Source organism: Arvicola amphibius, chromosome 2 (genome assembly GCF_903992535.2).
Source record: "Arvicola amphibius chromosome 2, mArvAmp1.2, whole genome shotgun sequence".
In the NCBI taxonomy this organism is placed as follows: Eukaryota; Metazoa; Chordata; class Mammalia; order Rodentia; family Cricetidae; genus Arvicola; species Arvicola amphibius.
Window position 1 is genome coordinate 154,981,040 of NC_052048.2, and position 16,849 is coordinate 154,997,888.

Consider the following 16,849-nt stretch of genomic DNA (forward strand, 5'->3'; position numbering starts at 1 on the left):
AGCTGTGGACCCTAGACACATTTTTAACTGAAATGCAAGATCAGACTACAGTGAACTACACTACTCACTCACACAATAATGAAGGATAATGAATGTTGGCAAAAATGCAGAATACTCACCAGGCAGTGGTGGCGCACACCTTTCATCCCAGCACTTGGGAGGTAGAGGTAGGCAGATCTCTGTGAGTCGAGGCCAGCCTGGTCTACAAGAGCTAGTTCCAGGACAGGCTCTAAAGCTACAGAGAAACCCTGTCTCGAAAAACCAAAAACCAAAAAACAAAACAAAAAAAGCAGAATCCTCCCACATGCTACTTGTATACAAATAAACCGATAACCCTGGGAATGACCCGGGGTTGGAGAGAACTGTCTGCTCTTCCAGATGATCCGGGTTCAATTCCCAGAGCCCACAAGGCAGCTCACAACTCCCTGAAACTCCAGCTTGGGGAATCTGGCACCCTCACAGACATATAAGCAGGCAAAGCACCAATGCATGTAAGAATGAATAAATATTTTTAAGTAGATATATTTGAATAAATAAATAAATAAATAAATAAACTGACAAACCATTTTAGGGAACTGCTGGGCACCGCTACTATAACTACGCCTAAGACAAATCACCACAGACTTAGCGATTTCAATCAGAAGGAAATCTCCCAACAAAATGAGTTACACCACCAAAAACGTTAAGGGATTCACAGCAAGGTGATTCATGTCACAAAATGTTATATATGTATATAAAAAAAGCCCAGATGATGCCCAACAGCTGGAAACATAATTTGCTGTCATACTGTCAGTCACACAATAAAAAACAACATAATAATGAGGTTAAACTAAGATACAGAATACAGTTTCATTAAGCTTAGAACAGGCTCGTCCAAAGCATGGATGGCTCACTTTGATTCAAGTACATATGTCAAAGGTTGTCTCTTGGACCATGGACACAGACCAACCACAGTAAAAAAAAAAAAAAGCATGTATGGGGTGAGACAAAGACAGCTTGGTTGTCCTTGAGGAAGAGACTCTTAGAGCCGCCACATCTCTAGAACACCATTCATACTCTCTGCGGATATTTCAGACAGGGTTTCTCTGTGTAGCCCTCTCTGGCTGTCCTGGAACTTGCTCTGTAGACCGGGCTGGTCTCGAACTCACAGAGATCCGCCTGCCTCTCTCTTCCAGTTTTTTGAGTGTAGTTTTAAGATGATGAAATGCACGCTTAGGAAGGCTCTTATACTTCTCTCAATTATGTTGTATTTCTGCTTACAGCACACTGAAAGAGGACTCTGAGAGGAACCCATCCCTGGAGGGCCCGCTCCACAAGGACAGGAGTGCTATCTGGCCTGCTCCCCACTGGCTTGTTAATAAAATCCTGGGAGTGGTGACCTGGGTCAAAGCACTTATCACGCGTTTGCCAGGAGTCACTCACTTCCTGGGGCTGAAGGGCAAATTCTCTTTGACATTCTCTCAGCCAGAGAATCACTGTGCACACCAGGTCGTCACCTGCCTCTGACTCCCTGTTCCAAGGATGGAAGAAAACAAAACAGAATAAGAACACCGACAGCTGATATTCGCTGTTTCAGGAATCACTGGTTTTCTCTTAACCGAGTCCACAATGTAAAAACGAAAGTGTGTTTATTAACTGAGGATGCATATTCCAGCACCAAGGTGAATTATAATAAATGATGAACAAAGAAATAAGTTAGCAAAGTATGTGTGAAAGTGTACAAACAAATGTGACATTCACTTAAATTAAAGTCTAATATGTAGGTGTTTGCTTTACAATTCTATTTCTGTTTAAAACTGTCACAATAAAAAGTTAAAATTCAAGCATCCTAAGGCTTTCATTTTAATGTGCTGTTATGTGTTAAAAATAAAAATTTTAAATAACATACAATTTTTCCACTAACTGGAAAAGGGGGTGTTTTTTTTTTCAAAAATAATAGTCTAAATTGCTAACATAAATGTGGAAAAATATACTTCCACATTCCAACTCAAAATACATGGACAAGAGAGCACAAATGGCAGCCTGCTTGCCTAGAAGGGACAAGGCGGAGTTCAAAACGCAGCACCATTGGGGGGGGAGTCCTACTCTTACAGTGCTGCTATGACAGCCAATGAGAGGGGGCAACCAGACAACAATTATAGAACCACCAGATAAAGCCCCAGACATCAGTCATAGCTAGGAACAGCACAGTTTCAAAGCTTAGAGAGAAACAGCTATACATACAGGGATTCACGTTATACTGTAGGCGGGAACTAAACAAGGCAGTATTTTATTTCCTGTACATGAAAACAACTGAAAGAGAGAGAGAGAGGGACATCTGTATGGTGAGATCCACGGTCACCTTTCTTTACGGATCAGCCTCCTAAATCTTCAACAATGATGAAAACTCGCTGGAAGGAAAAAGACCCTCAAACACAAGTTTTCCTACAAACATTTCCTGGTGTATGCCACGCTTCTGCTGCCAGCCCAAGCCTAAAATTCCATGTAGGGGCTGGAAAGATGGCTCACAGTTAAGAGGACTGACTGCTCTTCCAGAGGACCTGGGTTCAAATACCAGCATATGGGTATTTGGCAGCTCACAACTGTCTGTAACTCCAGGTCTAGGGGACTGGACACCTTTACACAGACATGCACACAGGCAAAACACCAATGCACATAAAATAAAAATAAATAAACTACTTTTTAAAATTCCACATATATCTCAGTGCATCCTCCTTCTCATGTCTGGCCCCTGTTCTACTCATTGTCCCAATTTCTGCAGATGACACATCTCATCCTCTGGAGCTCCCCGTTCCCTGTTCTGTGACTGGTGTCTCTGTGCACACAGTAGACACAGTCACACAGCCAGCCCCCTCCACTATAAAAGGTCAGTCAGGCTGGACACGGAAGCCCACACCTTTAATCCCAACACCTGGGAGGCAGAAGCAGGCAGATCTGTGTGTTCAAGATTAGCCTGGTCTACACAGTGAGTCTCCAGATGGTCAAGGCAATGAACTGAGACCCTGACTCCAAACAAAGACCAATCGCTTTCAACTATTCTTTCAAGGTATCCCTGAGTAGGTAGGTACCTCACTAGTCACTGTTCCTGCAACCAAGAGCTTAATTGGGACATCTAAAAGGGTCATTCTCAAGGTCGGCCACCTCAGGGTCGGCCATCTTACAGCCACAGAACTAGCCCAACCCCAAGCCCAGCCTCTTGGTGCTTGAAGTACTCAGAAGACTTTCACCACCCTGCACCTGTTGACTGTCATGGCCTCCACCTGTTGACTGTCACAGCAAGCTTGCAATGATGCCCACCCCAACCCTGCTTGCTCCCACACCCTTTACTGCACGGCACCTTCCCTAATAATCATATTTTAAAAATTCAAAATTTAAAAACTGCAGAATAAACAAGTTCATTCAGCCCAGAGAGGTTTTCTCCCAAAGCCTCCCCATGGTCACCTTCTCTCCCGAACAGCCCCTCCCCTCAGCACACTGAACCCTAGCAGTGTGCTTATTTGGTCTCTTTGCCTGCTGGGTGCTTGGAAGACTGACCTGCGCTACCCTGAGCTCCTCCCAGACAGTCGTCTACGTGTTTCTCCTTTGCTCACCCTCGCATAGCATCCATCACAGCACTTGATTTCAATGGCAAATCTCTGTAAACTAACATGAAGCTACAGCAAAGATGCTACTGGGGTTACAACCAAAACCGACTGTCTGGAGCTCAGCTTCCACATCCAGATAAAACTTTCCCTACCACTCAGGCAATGGTGACGAATGTTTTTAATACCAGCACTTGGGAGGCCAAGACAGGTGAGTTCAAGGCTAGCCTGGTCTACAGGGTGAGTTCCAGGAGAGGCTCCAAAGCCACATAGAGAAAGAAATTCTGTTTCAAAAACCCAAATAAAGAAAGAAAGAAAGAAAGAAAGAAAGAAAGAGTGAATGAATGAATGAATAAATAAATAAAAACAACCTTGTCTGCAACTTTCCCCAAGAATGGCCCTCAAGGTGAAATGTTTTCCCCTGGCATATTACCAATCAAGTACAACACCCCAGTCACTCTCTAACCATTACCCAAAACTGGACCACTAAATTATGGTGTTCATGGTACTCTCTTTGTCTGGAAAAAATTTCATACACTTCTCTAGCTGATAATCACCTATTCTTTCTCAATCCCAGCTCAAACCTTGTTTCTGCCCCTTTGATGACCCTCCACAGGAAGACATAACTGGTTTCACAAAAATCTCCCGGCAAATTAATGTTGTGTCCTACTTATCAACCATAACCAAGGTTCTGTCTTCTTAAATACACACCATGAAATATTTAAGGACAAGAGTCATGATTTATCCAACAGACAACCTCAAAAAGGGTAGACACACAAGACTGCGTTTCACTTTTCTCAAAATCATGCAGTACAAAGCCAGAAGCATGGACACTTCCTTTCTCTAGGAGCCAGCTCTCTTCCCCCATCTGCTCAGGTCCATGGCTTTCTCATCTCCAGGACTGCCAACGCTATGACCCAGACACCTAGTATCCAGAGCTCAGCTGGGGCTCGTTTCCTTTCTTCCTACTGCACCAGAACCCTTCCTCCTGCCTAGTTCCGCAGAGAGACGGCTGCGACATTTCCCACAGAGTTCTCACTAGAGAGAAGATCAAGTCAGAAAAACTCATGAAGAGGAAAAGACACAGTAGACACATCAGCATCCCTGACGATGAGCATCCCTACAGGTCCAGTCTAACAGCCCCCTCCCCCACCCCCCCCCACCCCCGGCGCCTCTTTCTCCTTTTACCCCTTCCTTCACCACAACCATCACCCACACTAGACAGCAAATAGGAGTTCCTCAGCGTGCTGAGCAGAGGCGGACTTGAGTTGGTCCCACACTGTTCCGTCCTGATGAGGTCACCAGACCCTGTGCCATATCCAAAATTCCTTTCTACAAACCACTGATTTTGTTTTCTTCGTTTACCCATCTCCTCCCCCACATCGCCTCAGACGGCTAAACCATAAAAAAACCCTCATTCAAAAGTCACGTAGTCTCCTAGCTACTGCCAAAGATTACAGGCCCAGCTTTGAGGCCCATCTGCATAGAAACCCCACCCCCAACCCGTGGTCGGCCAGAGCTCCGACCCTACCTGGGGATTTCCCTGGGCCAGCTGGAGCCATCTCTCCAGTCCCTAGACATTAACATAAGAAAGGCGTGAATATCAAACGTTTTCTTGATTTCCATCACTGGGGACCCTTTGCTACCTTACAATATTCTGTACTGGTTCTTCTTGGCTACAAGCAAATGTAAAAGGGGAGGGGGGAGAGAAAGAGAGAGGGATGGGGATGGATGTGTGTGTATATGATGTATATAAATTCCAAACATCCTTGCAAAATTAACCTTCTTTCCTCCTTGAAAAATGTCTATATTCAATTTTTCTTTTGGGATCTTTGTGTTTCCTGCGTGTGTATGTGTGTGTGTGTGTGTGTGTGTGTCTTAACTATTTATTTTTTATGTATATGTCTGTGTGCCTGTGTGAGTTTAAGTGCCCTCAATGTCCAATGTCCACAGACTGTCAGATGCACTGGAACTAGTTACAGGAAGTTCTGAGCTGCCTGGAATGGGTGCTGGGACTGGATCTGGGCACTGAAAGAGCAGGAAGCACCCTCAGCCTCTTAACCAAGGAGCCACCTCTTCAGACCATTTTCCCTGTATTTGCCTCATTTAATTTCAAGAATTTTACTGAGTCGATCTAAGCAATGTCAGGCGCTTGGCAGTGCACACCAGTCAATACGTTAAGTAATTTTTCCTGGTTTTCATTATGAAATTCAGATATACAAACTAGAGAAAAATAGTGAAATAAGGCTAATATTCCATTTCCTAATTTCAAATGTTTTCACAATGCCAGTCATCTCCGCCCACCGCCAGAGATGAGATTCCTGCGCAAATCTCTACCTTCACACTGCCGTCTGGCACCGCGTCAATGCACATCTCACAGAGGCCACACCTGTGTTTCGTTTTGTTTTTGAGACAGAGTTTCTATTACACAGAACTGGGTGTCCTAGAATGTAGTGTTACTTCATTTGTATTTTGATAAATAAAGCTCGCCTGAAGATCAGAGAGTAAAACTGCCCCACTGGTCAGCCTTACGGACCAGGCAGTGGTGACACAAACCAGTAATCCGAGTAGCCACACTAGTTTGCTGTAGAAACCGAGTGGTAGCAATGCACACCTTTAAACCCAGGAATATAAAATGGGAGGAGCCAACTCTCAGGTGCAGTCTCACTCTGAGGATTCCTGGAGGCAATATCACCATTTTTGACTGAGATAAAGGCAAGGGCCGGTGCCTGGCTGTTTTGTTTTTCTGACCTTCAGGTTAAACCCCAATATCTGTCTCTGGGTTTGTTTGTTTGTTCTTTTAAATTTATTTATCTTATTATATATACAACATTCTGCCTCTATGTATGCCTGCAAGCCAGAAGAGGGCGCCAGATCTCATTACAGATGGTTGTAAGCCACCATGTGGTTGCTGGGAATTGAACTCAGGTCCTCTGGAAGAGCAGTCAGTGCTCTTAACCACTGAGCCATCTCTCTAGCCCATGTCTCTGGGTTTTTATTATTCATGCTACACCAGAACTTGCTTTGTCTGCCAGGCTGGCTTACACAGAGACCCACCTCCCTCTGCCTCTGCCTCTGCCTCTGCCTCTGCCTCTGCCTCTGCCTCTGCCTCTGCCTCCTGAATGCTGGTATTAAAGGAAAGCTAAATTACTATTCTTAACCTCAAAATCCTGTCAGAGCTCAAGTTTCTTATTGTTTCTCCCTCCCTCAGTACTAAGGGTGATAGCCAGGGAGGGCCTCATTCATGGTAGGCAAGTGTTCTTAGACTAAGCCACAATTCAAGTCCTCCATTTAAAAAAAAAAGAAAAAGAAAAAAGAAAATATTTTTTATAAAAAAAGTGAGGCCCGTGTAATCAACACTTTTCTATATCATAGTCAGTATACATCAGTTTCCTGATTTGATGCTTTGATGCCTCTTTCCATCCAGATATGACCTTGGCTAGCAGTTTCCCCAAGAACAACACTCACGTTGCAAACCAAACACCGACATCACAGCCATTCTCTAGCAATTGATTAAGTGGAGCGCTAAAGTTTTGCTGCCCGCTCCACACACCTGGCAGACTTTGGTTTGCAAGCGCTGTCTTTTCAATGTTTAGAGAGGCCCAGATGGTTTTTTGTTTTTATTGTCTTTACAAAACAAGCTTTTTCTTTTTTGGCTATGTTGAGCAACAACAACAACAACAACAACAAAAAGGTTTGAGAGCCAAGGAAGATGTTTGGTGTACTAAGCACTCATTGTCCAGAACCACAGAGTGGGGGGAACCCAGGAACTAAATTCTTCATGTATCTAGGGCACCCCAGTGTTTACAACCATCCCAGCAATGGGGATACAATGACCACAGCAATGATCAAAGCAAAACCAGCAGCTTCTTCTAGCCTAGGGAGGGAGGTCGAGCCTCTCTGCAGAATGGAGAATCGTTAGGATGCTGACACAGAACCCGAAACTTCCAAGGAGAAAAGGCAGCACCGCCATGGACCTTCAGAGATCCAGGACTCAAGAGTAACGAATCACATGACTCAATCCTGTTAACTGTATGACAGGAAAGAAATTAAAATATAAGCCATACCCCATCACTAGAATCCATCTTTACGGTTTCCATATATTTTTAAAACAGAATTATAAAGGATCCCTTTCATGAATCCTACATTAATATACTTTGGGGAATATTTTTAAATTTTCAACAATGAAATAAAAAGCTGTTTGAAATAATCTTCTAAAGTTATAGAACACAAACTAAACAAGAAACAAAATAGATTCCTTTATACTGACCTTCAAAAATATTGGTCTAAGCTCAGCTGGATCTGCTCTCTTGGTTAAAGCCACCTATAAATAAACATAAAAATGTTTATGTTATTAGAACAAAGCTGAAAAATCAAGCTAGCAGGAGGGAAAATAAACATTGGGTTAGAAATTAGTAGATTTCATTTTTGGACTTCAAGTACCAAATTGCTCCAGCGTGTAAACGCGTCCCCAGATTTTAACGTGGACTTGATGCGGCTTCGAAAATGAAAACATTCCGTGTGCGAAACCAGAAAAGCCCTTAATATCGAATGTTGAACGTTTAAAAGGGAAAAAACGTTGAAACAGATTAGTGAACACCTGGCATTTCTAAACCACACCCAAAGGTGATGCATGCCTTCTCACACGGGAATATTTAAATATTAAGTGCAACCTGTCTGCCAATCCTGCACAGGAGCACAGTTTTTAAAAGTCGGTGAACTTGTAAATCATATTAAGGACCCAAAGGGAACTGCTTCCCACAGCTTGTCCGTGAACGGCACGTACACCCACCGGCCTAGAAAGGCCAAGGAACTTCCCCACTTCTCCCCAGTCTTAATAAATCATAAGTCTCCAAAGGTGTGACTATTATTCTTCACATTCTAGAAACTCAAGGGACCGTGGTCACCTTCCACCAGTAAAATTTGACAGATTAGCTCAGAATAGGTGTTGTGCTTAATTCTCCAGGCCACAAAGTCCAAAAACATCACTGGGAAAAAAGCAAGACAAACTTGAACATAACTGCTCCAGGCCAACACAAAAGAACCCTTATGCAGAACCAAACAGTGGGCTTATTCAAGTGTCCTATCACCCAGTCCTGTCGGCAAAAGTGGGCCGAAGACGCGGTGCTCGGCAAGCAGAGTGTCAGTCACCTCGTGATACAACCAAGGCAGGGCCCTGAAACCACCAACACTGGAGCCATGTCCCTATCCACGAGATTTATGCAAATTGTTCTAAATCCCTTCTGTGTGCTTGCAAAGGCTCTTCTGAGATCTTTAGACAATGGCTTTTCTGTCTTTCGGAAGTACCAGAGCTCCTTGGTCCGCCAATGTCAGGAATAAATTTATTAACAAGTCACTGGAATGGGAGGTGGTCTCCAGGAAAGCAGCTGCATGGTCACTGCACTAACACTAATACTCTGCAGTTCAGCCGAAAACCTGCCGCTATCAATGTCCTAAACCCTGAATTAGCTGGTGTCCTTTGCTGTTCAGTAACGGAGGGAAAACAAGACCACTAGCCAACACAACCATGATTAATGATGCTGGTGACCACTAACCAACCCAGCCATGATTAATGATGCTGCTGACCTCCAGGTTTTGGAAGAGGAGGCCCTGTTGGTGGGAAGGTGAAACCAGGATGAACACTCTTTGAAAAGGTATCACGAAGCCCCTTCTACCTTCACATCTAGAGCGGTGTCGTTCCTCCCATCATGGTAAAAACCCTACATCCGTGACAGGCTACTTACTAGGCACGGGAAAGGGGGACTGTGCACGTGCTGGCCTAACTTTCTAGTGGTTTTGTTTTGTTTTCTTGTTTGTTTGTTCTGTTTGTTTTTTCCTTTAAAAGGCAATGAAACTTTCTACACAATGAACTCGGCTTGCTCTGTCTGGATGCATGCTTGCACATCTGCTTAGTTCACTGTACTACACACTTTATATGAAAGACACCAGGCAGTGCTGTCCAGCACGTACCTCCCTGGCCTGAATCCCTATGGCACCAAAATTTCCTGATCCCCAAAACATAAATCATGCAATGCTCCTGGTCAGAACTGGACCTCTTTGCGAGAAAAAGCAAACTCTTCACTTTGTAACCCATCCAGGACCCAGTCACTAGAGAACACAAAGGCAAACAACCTCTCTGGGGGGGAATGCTGCAAAGTCACCCCCCCCCCAAAGAATGTACCCCCTAATTTACAAAGCATCGTTGAATCTTCACAGAAAGTCTGAAAGGACACATTATTTTTCCCATTTTACAAATGGGAAAATCAAGTTTCAGAAAGAGTCATGTACTTCCTTTCCCTAAATTGGAGGAAAAGCCACTTTTCCCCTTGCATTTGTGTTTTCTCAGTCTCCAGTCTCCTGTACCCCACAATATAAGCAGCTTCATCACGACCCAGCATGGAGGCAACATACGGCACAAGAGTAAAGAACAACACTCTAAATGCAGCTTGCATTGCAAGGCTGGGTCCTGGCATGGTGGTTCATACATGAAAACCCACAACTTTAGAGACAACGGCAGAAGGATCTAGAGTTTGAGAATAGGCCAGATTACACAAAATGACCCTCTATCAGATAAACCAACCCGTTGTTGTGGGGTATTTGTACTACGTGCAGGAGGAGAGGCAACAGCCATGAGACATGTAGCAGGATATAGAGTAACAGAAATGGGTTAATTTAACTTATGAGAACTAGCTAGAAAGAAGCCTAAGACATAGGTCAAAATTTTATAATCGAAAAATCTCTGTCAGCCAGGCAGTGGTGGTGCACGCCTTTAATCTCAGCATCGGGAGGCAGAGGCAGGCAGATCTCAGTGAGTTCGAGGCCAGCCTGGTCTACAAAGCAAGTTCCAGGACAGGCAGGGTTGTTTCACAGAGAAACCCTGTCTTGGGGTGGGGGGGGGGGAGAATCTCTGTATCATTATTTGGGAACTGGCTGGCAGGGTAGAGAAAGACTTGCTATAACCGGTGAAAACCAAGAGGCCGTTGGTGTCAGACTGGCCTTACACAGGGTACAAGCCTGACCTCTGGACTCACTGGTTAGCCTGGATTCTCTGACTGCCTCTCATTTCCTTGTCGATATATGAGAAGAGGTGGATAAGAGGAAATTGTTAAGTACCAACAAAGCCCAGATTTTAAAGCACTCAATAAACGCCATCCATCATCACTTTTGTATTTCTTATTCAAAAGCATTTGTCTTCTCCCATGACCTCATGTCTAAATGATGAGTAGCCTACTTCACAATTCAGAAGACAGAACTAGGAAAGAAAAGGGGAAGTCAGGGCTCTAAATGATGCTCACCAAAGCCCCAACCGAACATCAAGGCCACAGTAATACATCAACAAATCCTCCCCCACACACGTCTCAAAGCTTACTTAAGGCAACTGCTAACCCAAAGTCACAGGTGTGATAAGTGGCAAACAATCATGCAGGAATTTGCCGGCGCAAAGAACCATGGAACCAGGAGATCATTTCTTAAAACTTAGCACCAGTCTCCTGGATCTCACATGTAGTCACCCCATCTACTGCCCACTCGGCAAACACTAGCTGGCTATTCAGAATTTCCATTTTGGCTTCTACTCAACACCCTTCCCTCCCCCTACTCCACCTCCATCCCCTCCCCCCCCACCCCCATCATCCCCTGCAAAGGAGGAGCAATCACACTGATAACCATATAAAGTTGCAGTGAGGGCTGGAGAGAAGATGGCTCAGTGGTTATGAGCACTGGCTGCTCTTCCAGAGGACCCAGGTTCAAAGCCCAGCCCCGACATGGCAGCTCATACGTGTGTGTAAATCCAGTCTCTGGGCGATCTGACACCTTCACACCACTGCACATAAACTCAAGTTGCAGTGGGACCTACGATGTGCTGAAGGAGCTCTGAGAAGATACGTGCAGGGCAAAGCTATCCAGAAAAATGGGCCTGTCCTCCTAAGTCAACCAAGGACACCCGATCAGTGTGTGCTTCATGATCAAAGAGCCTGGAGTTTTCAGACCTAGCTTATGCTTGGGCTTCAGAAGATTTGTCAAACTTGAGACAGTTTCCAGGTGGCACACCTAAGTACACACACACATTTGGGTGTGTGCCTCTTACATAATAACATGTAAAGATATACAAGTACTATTCATTTAATTACTTGATGTTATCATTACTTATCATTATCTTATTCTTTATCGTCTGCACTGAAAGACTGAGGTGCAATGGAGTCTGACATTACAACAAAAGTTGTACTGTTTTACATAAATGAAGTAATCCAAATCTAAGAAGAGAGTCCTTTGCAAGTGACTATGAAATATCATTTGATATTTAAATCAGCACAATAGAGTACTTTGTACTCAGTCAGATAACACGTTGCAACAGTTCCAAACAAGACAAAAAGAAGCAACAGGCTGCATGGCTGTTACTCCCATACACCGGGAAAGGTCTAATAGGATTTAACTTAGAATGGAAATTTCAAAAGTCCATGTTATGAGATGGTAACATTTGAGCATCATGAACTATGCAATATGCTTTAACAAGATAAACATTAGTCACACCTATGTGACTAGCTTACCAATAGCATTTGTAAAACACACACAAACTAGGTTACATTTTTTTAAAAAAGTAACAATGACACAACTTCAGTAACTAGCTTTTTCATAAAGGGAACAAAAATGTAACAGGAAGAACCAAAAAGGTGTCTTTCAGAGCAGATAAACCCTGTCACTTCAACAGGCACCAGCATTGCCAATAGCTGGGGAAGATTTCTACACATAGGAGTGTTTATTAAATCGGCTTGCTTACCCTGGAGCCAAGCCACAGTACCAGGCTCATTACTTTCACAAATTGCAGTGGCACATACTTGTGCTCTCAAAATAGTCGGTAGGTGTGACAGATGGCAGTAGGGGCAAATCCAACACAGCTGGATATAGTAATCCCCGTCCTTGAGAGACAGGGTCAGGGGATGAGGAGTCGAGACCCTTCTCAAGTTTGTCTGAAGCCACCTCGAGATGAAGAGACCCTGCCTTAAGAGGGAAAGAGAGAGAGAGAGAGAGAGAGAGAGAGAGAGAGAGAGAGAGAGAGAGAGAGAGAGAGAGAAAGAAAGAAAGAAAGAAAGAAAGAAAGAAGAAAAGAGAGAAAAGTGGGTCACTCCTCTCAGGAGGCTCTGAAAATGTGAGGCTCCCAGCCGGGCGTTGGTGGTGCACGCCTTTAATCCCAGCACTCGGGAGGCAGAGGCAGGTGGATCTCTGTGAGTTCGAGGCCAGCCTGGTCTACAAGAGCTAGTTCCAGGACAGGCTCCAAAGCCACAGAGAAACCCTGTCTCGAAAAATCAAAAAAAAAAAAAAAATGTGAGGCTCCCCCAGATCATGCCAGCCGCTCTCTGCAAAGGGGCCCGCAACTGATAACTCAGAGTCCCTGTGAGCGAGACATCGAGAGAAACTGGTGGCTCCTTCAGAAGTACTGAGCCTGGGCACTTGCACTCACATGTCCATACCACATGCAGATGCACGCACATACATGTAATTAAAATAGTTTTGAAAAGATGAAAGGCGCATTCAAAAGCAAAAGGAACTTTCTAGGCTCCTGAATTCAGAATCTCTGGAATGGCCATACGTATATTATAGTTAAATTACAATATTTCTCCTACCAGCTGTGTGTTTGAAGACTTGGTCCCAGTTAGTGGGGATGCTGGGAGGGAGGGGGTCCTAGCTGGAGGAAGTCTGGTGTGGGGGGGCAGGCTCTGAAGTTTATTCCCTGGCCCTTCTTTCTGTCAAGTGTCTGCTTCCTGACAAGAACAAGCTCCCACCTCTACAGCCAAGAGATCCCCTTGCTGCCATACCCTCCCCACGATGAACTATATTCCTCTGAACACAGAACTCCTCCCTCCCTTAGACTGCTTTAGCTAGGTATTTCACGACAATGATGAGAAAAACAACAGATATAACTGTATCTTTAAAACTATAAGCTGGGTGGTGGTGGCAGCAGGGCACACCTTTAACTCAGCACTAAGGAGGCGGAGGTAGAGATAGGCAGATCCCTATGGTAATAGTCTGTCCTGTCTCTTTAAGAGACAAGCCACACCCACTCCCTCCCTGTCCTCTGAGAACTTCCTTCCTGCTTACAGCCTGAGTTCCTCCCTTTTCTGTCTCCCTCTCAAAGAGGCAGCTTCTCTCTCTCTCTCTCTCTCTCTCTCTCTCTCTCTCTCTCTCTCTCTCTCTCTCTCTCTCTCTCTCTTCCATAATCCACTAAATAAATATCCAACATCACTCTGCATGGCATGCCTATCGGTCTGTCTCTCGCCTGCGGTTCCCTGCCCAGAACCAGCCGCCTTCGAAGACCTGCGGTGTGGTCTCGTATCATGCCCATCTGTCTGTCTATCCTTGTGACCTGCTGCAGCCTCTAGGGGAACTGCACTGATGTTGCCTGGGACTGGCTGCTGTTGGGACCTGCTGCCTGTCAATGCTCGGGGACCTGCAGCGTTTCTACCACTGCAGCCACCAGGGATCCTGAAGCATTTTTAATTAATCCATTAAACCTACGAGTGTGGGGCCAGCCTGTTCTACAGAGAAAGTTCCAGGACAGTCAAGACTACACAGAGCAACCCTGTCTCAAAGAGAGGGGGGGGGGGGGAGAGAAGGAAAACTATAAAAATAACAAAAATAGCATATTTTAAAAACTATCCAGAAGATTACATTGGGTGGGAGCTCAGAGATACCAGCCTGACAGCAGCTGCCACAAACAAGACCTGCAGTCCGCAGTCCAGCTGTCCTTCGATGGTGTCTTCCAACTCACTTCCCCAACACGAGAAATCTGGGAAGTCAAAACAATTGCAGGATTGCTTATCCAAAAGATTACCTGAAATGATATTTATCTTTGATATGTAAAAACCAGAAAAGGAGCCAGGCAGTGGTGGTGCACACCTTTAATCCAAGCAATGAAGAGAAAGAGTCAGGTGGATATCTGTGAGTTTGAGGCCAGCCTGGTCTACAGAGCAAGTTCCAGGATAGGCTCCATAGCTACTAAGAAAGCCTGTCTCAAAAAAAAAAATGATTCATCAAGAGCAGGCCATCGTCTGTACATATGAAAGCCAGCATGGGGTGACGAGAATAAAGGAGCCAGTAGAACCTGTGTCTGTACCTGCGGAACCAATGTAAGAGGACCAAAACCTTAAGGGAAAGTGCTCCTGGGGTTGCCTAGCAATTCAGCAGCTGCAGCCCACATTGTTTCTCTGTCCTCCTGCACTGTAGGCTACATGGCTAACATTACATTTCTCAGACTCCTTTGCAGCTATATGGCCCAGGGCCTGTCTATCAGAAGAATTGTGGGAGCACTGGCAAGGAAAAGACACCGTTGTTAATAGTGACTGGTTTCCCTGTGACACTGTCCTGCCCTCCCACGTCGTTCATAGCATGTCCTCCAAAACATCCCTCCACTTGGCAGGAGACATCCTGACTGTGTAGGAGGCCACGGCTCCCTTGGTGGCCTGCTCTGCTCTGAGGCTCTGGAAGTAATTCCTAAGAGTTCAACCTCAAGTCTGTTTCTTCACCCACCCAACAAATTCTATAAGCCATTTAATAGTCTGTAATAAATCTCCCTCTGCTGAAACCAGCCAGAGAGGATTCTGTTCCCCGCAAGTCAACCTTAACTGATACAATCAGTTATTGCAAAAGAAAGTTTGGAATTCCCTAAAACCACAGTTACCATTGCCTTGAGGGAAGAAAGAGGTGTCTCATCAAATTTACAAAAATGATTTTTTACTGAAGTCACCGAATCACTCAGTTGAGCCTTCTGTTAAGTTTAGGTTCTCGTAAGTGAAGAGCTGTAATTATACAAGAAGTGACTGAGGTATAAATTCAGTATATAGACAAAATGCCGAGTTAAGCGTTCTTCAACCACAACATTTCTGGGCAATCAACCCTCAAAGGTTCCTGTCACTCAACAATTCCCTTCCCAGGCACCCGAGGGCCCACGGGATAATTAACAGGCAGGTCACTTCAGGGTGCTGCCGACGCTCATCAGAACAACTCAGTAACTTGTGACTCTCTGCTGCAGACAACGTTAAACCACTCTAAAGCATCGTGATTAAAAATCTGGTGTTAAAAAGCAAAGTGTAACAGTTAAGCAATCGATGGTGGGGTTTCAGCTGTGGGTTATGTTATGCCAAAAAGGCTTTAAACACACTTTCAACTCCCCCATTGTCATTAAGCTGAAGCTAGCATCGCACTAAATGTTCCCTGGAGGAAGAACTGAGAAGAGACACTACGAAGATTTTCTAAGAGACACACTTTTCTATCTACATGCCCGTGGCTTATAAAGATGCCAGGAGATGCTGGCATTGCCAGGTGTCCACAATAGAAGTTTGGAAGATCTTGGGACCCAGCCATGCCTAATGACCTTAGGCCAGTTAGTTAACATCTCTGAGTTTTAAATCTGTTCTTACAAAATAGGCAAAATGATAAGAAGCCCTATTTTCTCCCTTTCAAATGGTTACCTAACAACAGCCAATTAGAATGAATAAAAAGTATCCTCATAATCTCATAATGGTGGCAAGGATTAGTATCAGCTACTGCCAAATAAAGCAAGCTGATAACAAGACTGCAGGACACTTCTGCTCTCAAAGACAAAGGGAAGGTAACGGGCCCATTCTAGATAACTAGGTAACTAAACTCAGACCTAGATAACAAAAGATGAAAAGTTAAAGAGAAAAACAGTTCCATAAGAATTGGAGGGCTAGGAGCATATTTCCATCAGTGGACTGTGTGATTAGCATATAAAGAGCCTGGCTTCTTTTCCTGGCGCTGCACAGACCAGGCATTGAGGCTCACACCTACAACCTTAGCACTGGGAAGTCCAAGGGTAACCTGGACTACAAGACTACAATGAGACCCTGTCATAGATAGATAGATAGATAGATAGATAGATAGATAGATAGATAGATAGATAGATAGATAGATAGAAAAATAGGCAGGCAGACAGATGATAGACAGACAAATGACAGACAGACAGACAGACAGAAGACAGACAGACACATAAAAATGCTATGGAATGTTTGCTGTCTCATGAGGAAAGCTGTAGAACCAGCCAAGACCAAGGAGCTGCCAATAGTATCCACCTCACATGCCTAGCATGGCTTGGGATGAATCCACAGTCACATTCAAAGCAGGTCACGCTGACTGCCCATTAGGTACACTGAAGTGAAAATGGCCCCTCATCCTATCCCCTCATTACTGCCTTCTTCCGAATCATGTCACACTTGAGTGTCTGCCTGGCAGAGTCTAGTCACTGCTACAGGCCT

At 44.6% G+C, this 16,849-nt stretch overlaps 1 protein-coding gene across 1 annotated transcript in view; it reads right to left on the bottom strand.

Moving 5' to 3' along the window:
* The window catches only part of Slc25a13 (solute carrier family 25 member 13), a 186,020-nt gene that overhangs the window by 150,933 nt on the left and 18,238 nt on the right, over positions 1–16,849 (bottom strand). The window contains exon 2 of the mRNA XM_038319714.2: positions 7,852–7,905. Within this exon, the coding sequence (XP_038175642.1) occupies positions 7,852–7,905 (54 nt within the window). The remainder of the gene's footprint in view (positions 1–7,851; positions 7,906–16,849) is intronic.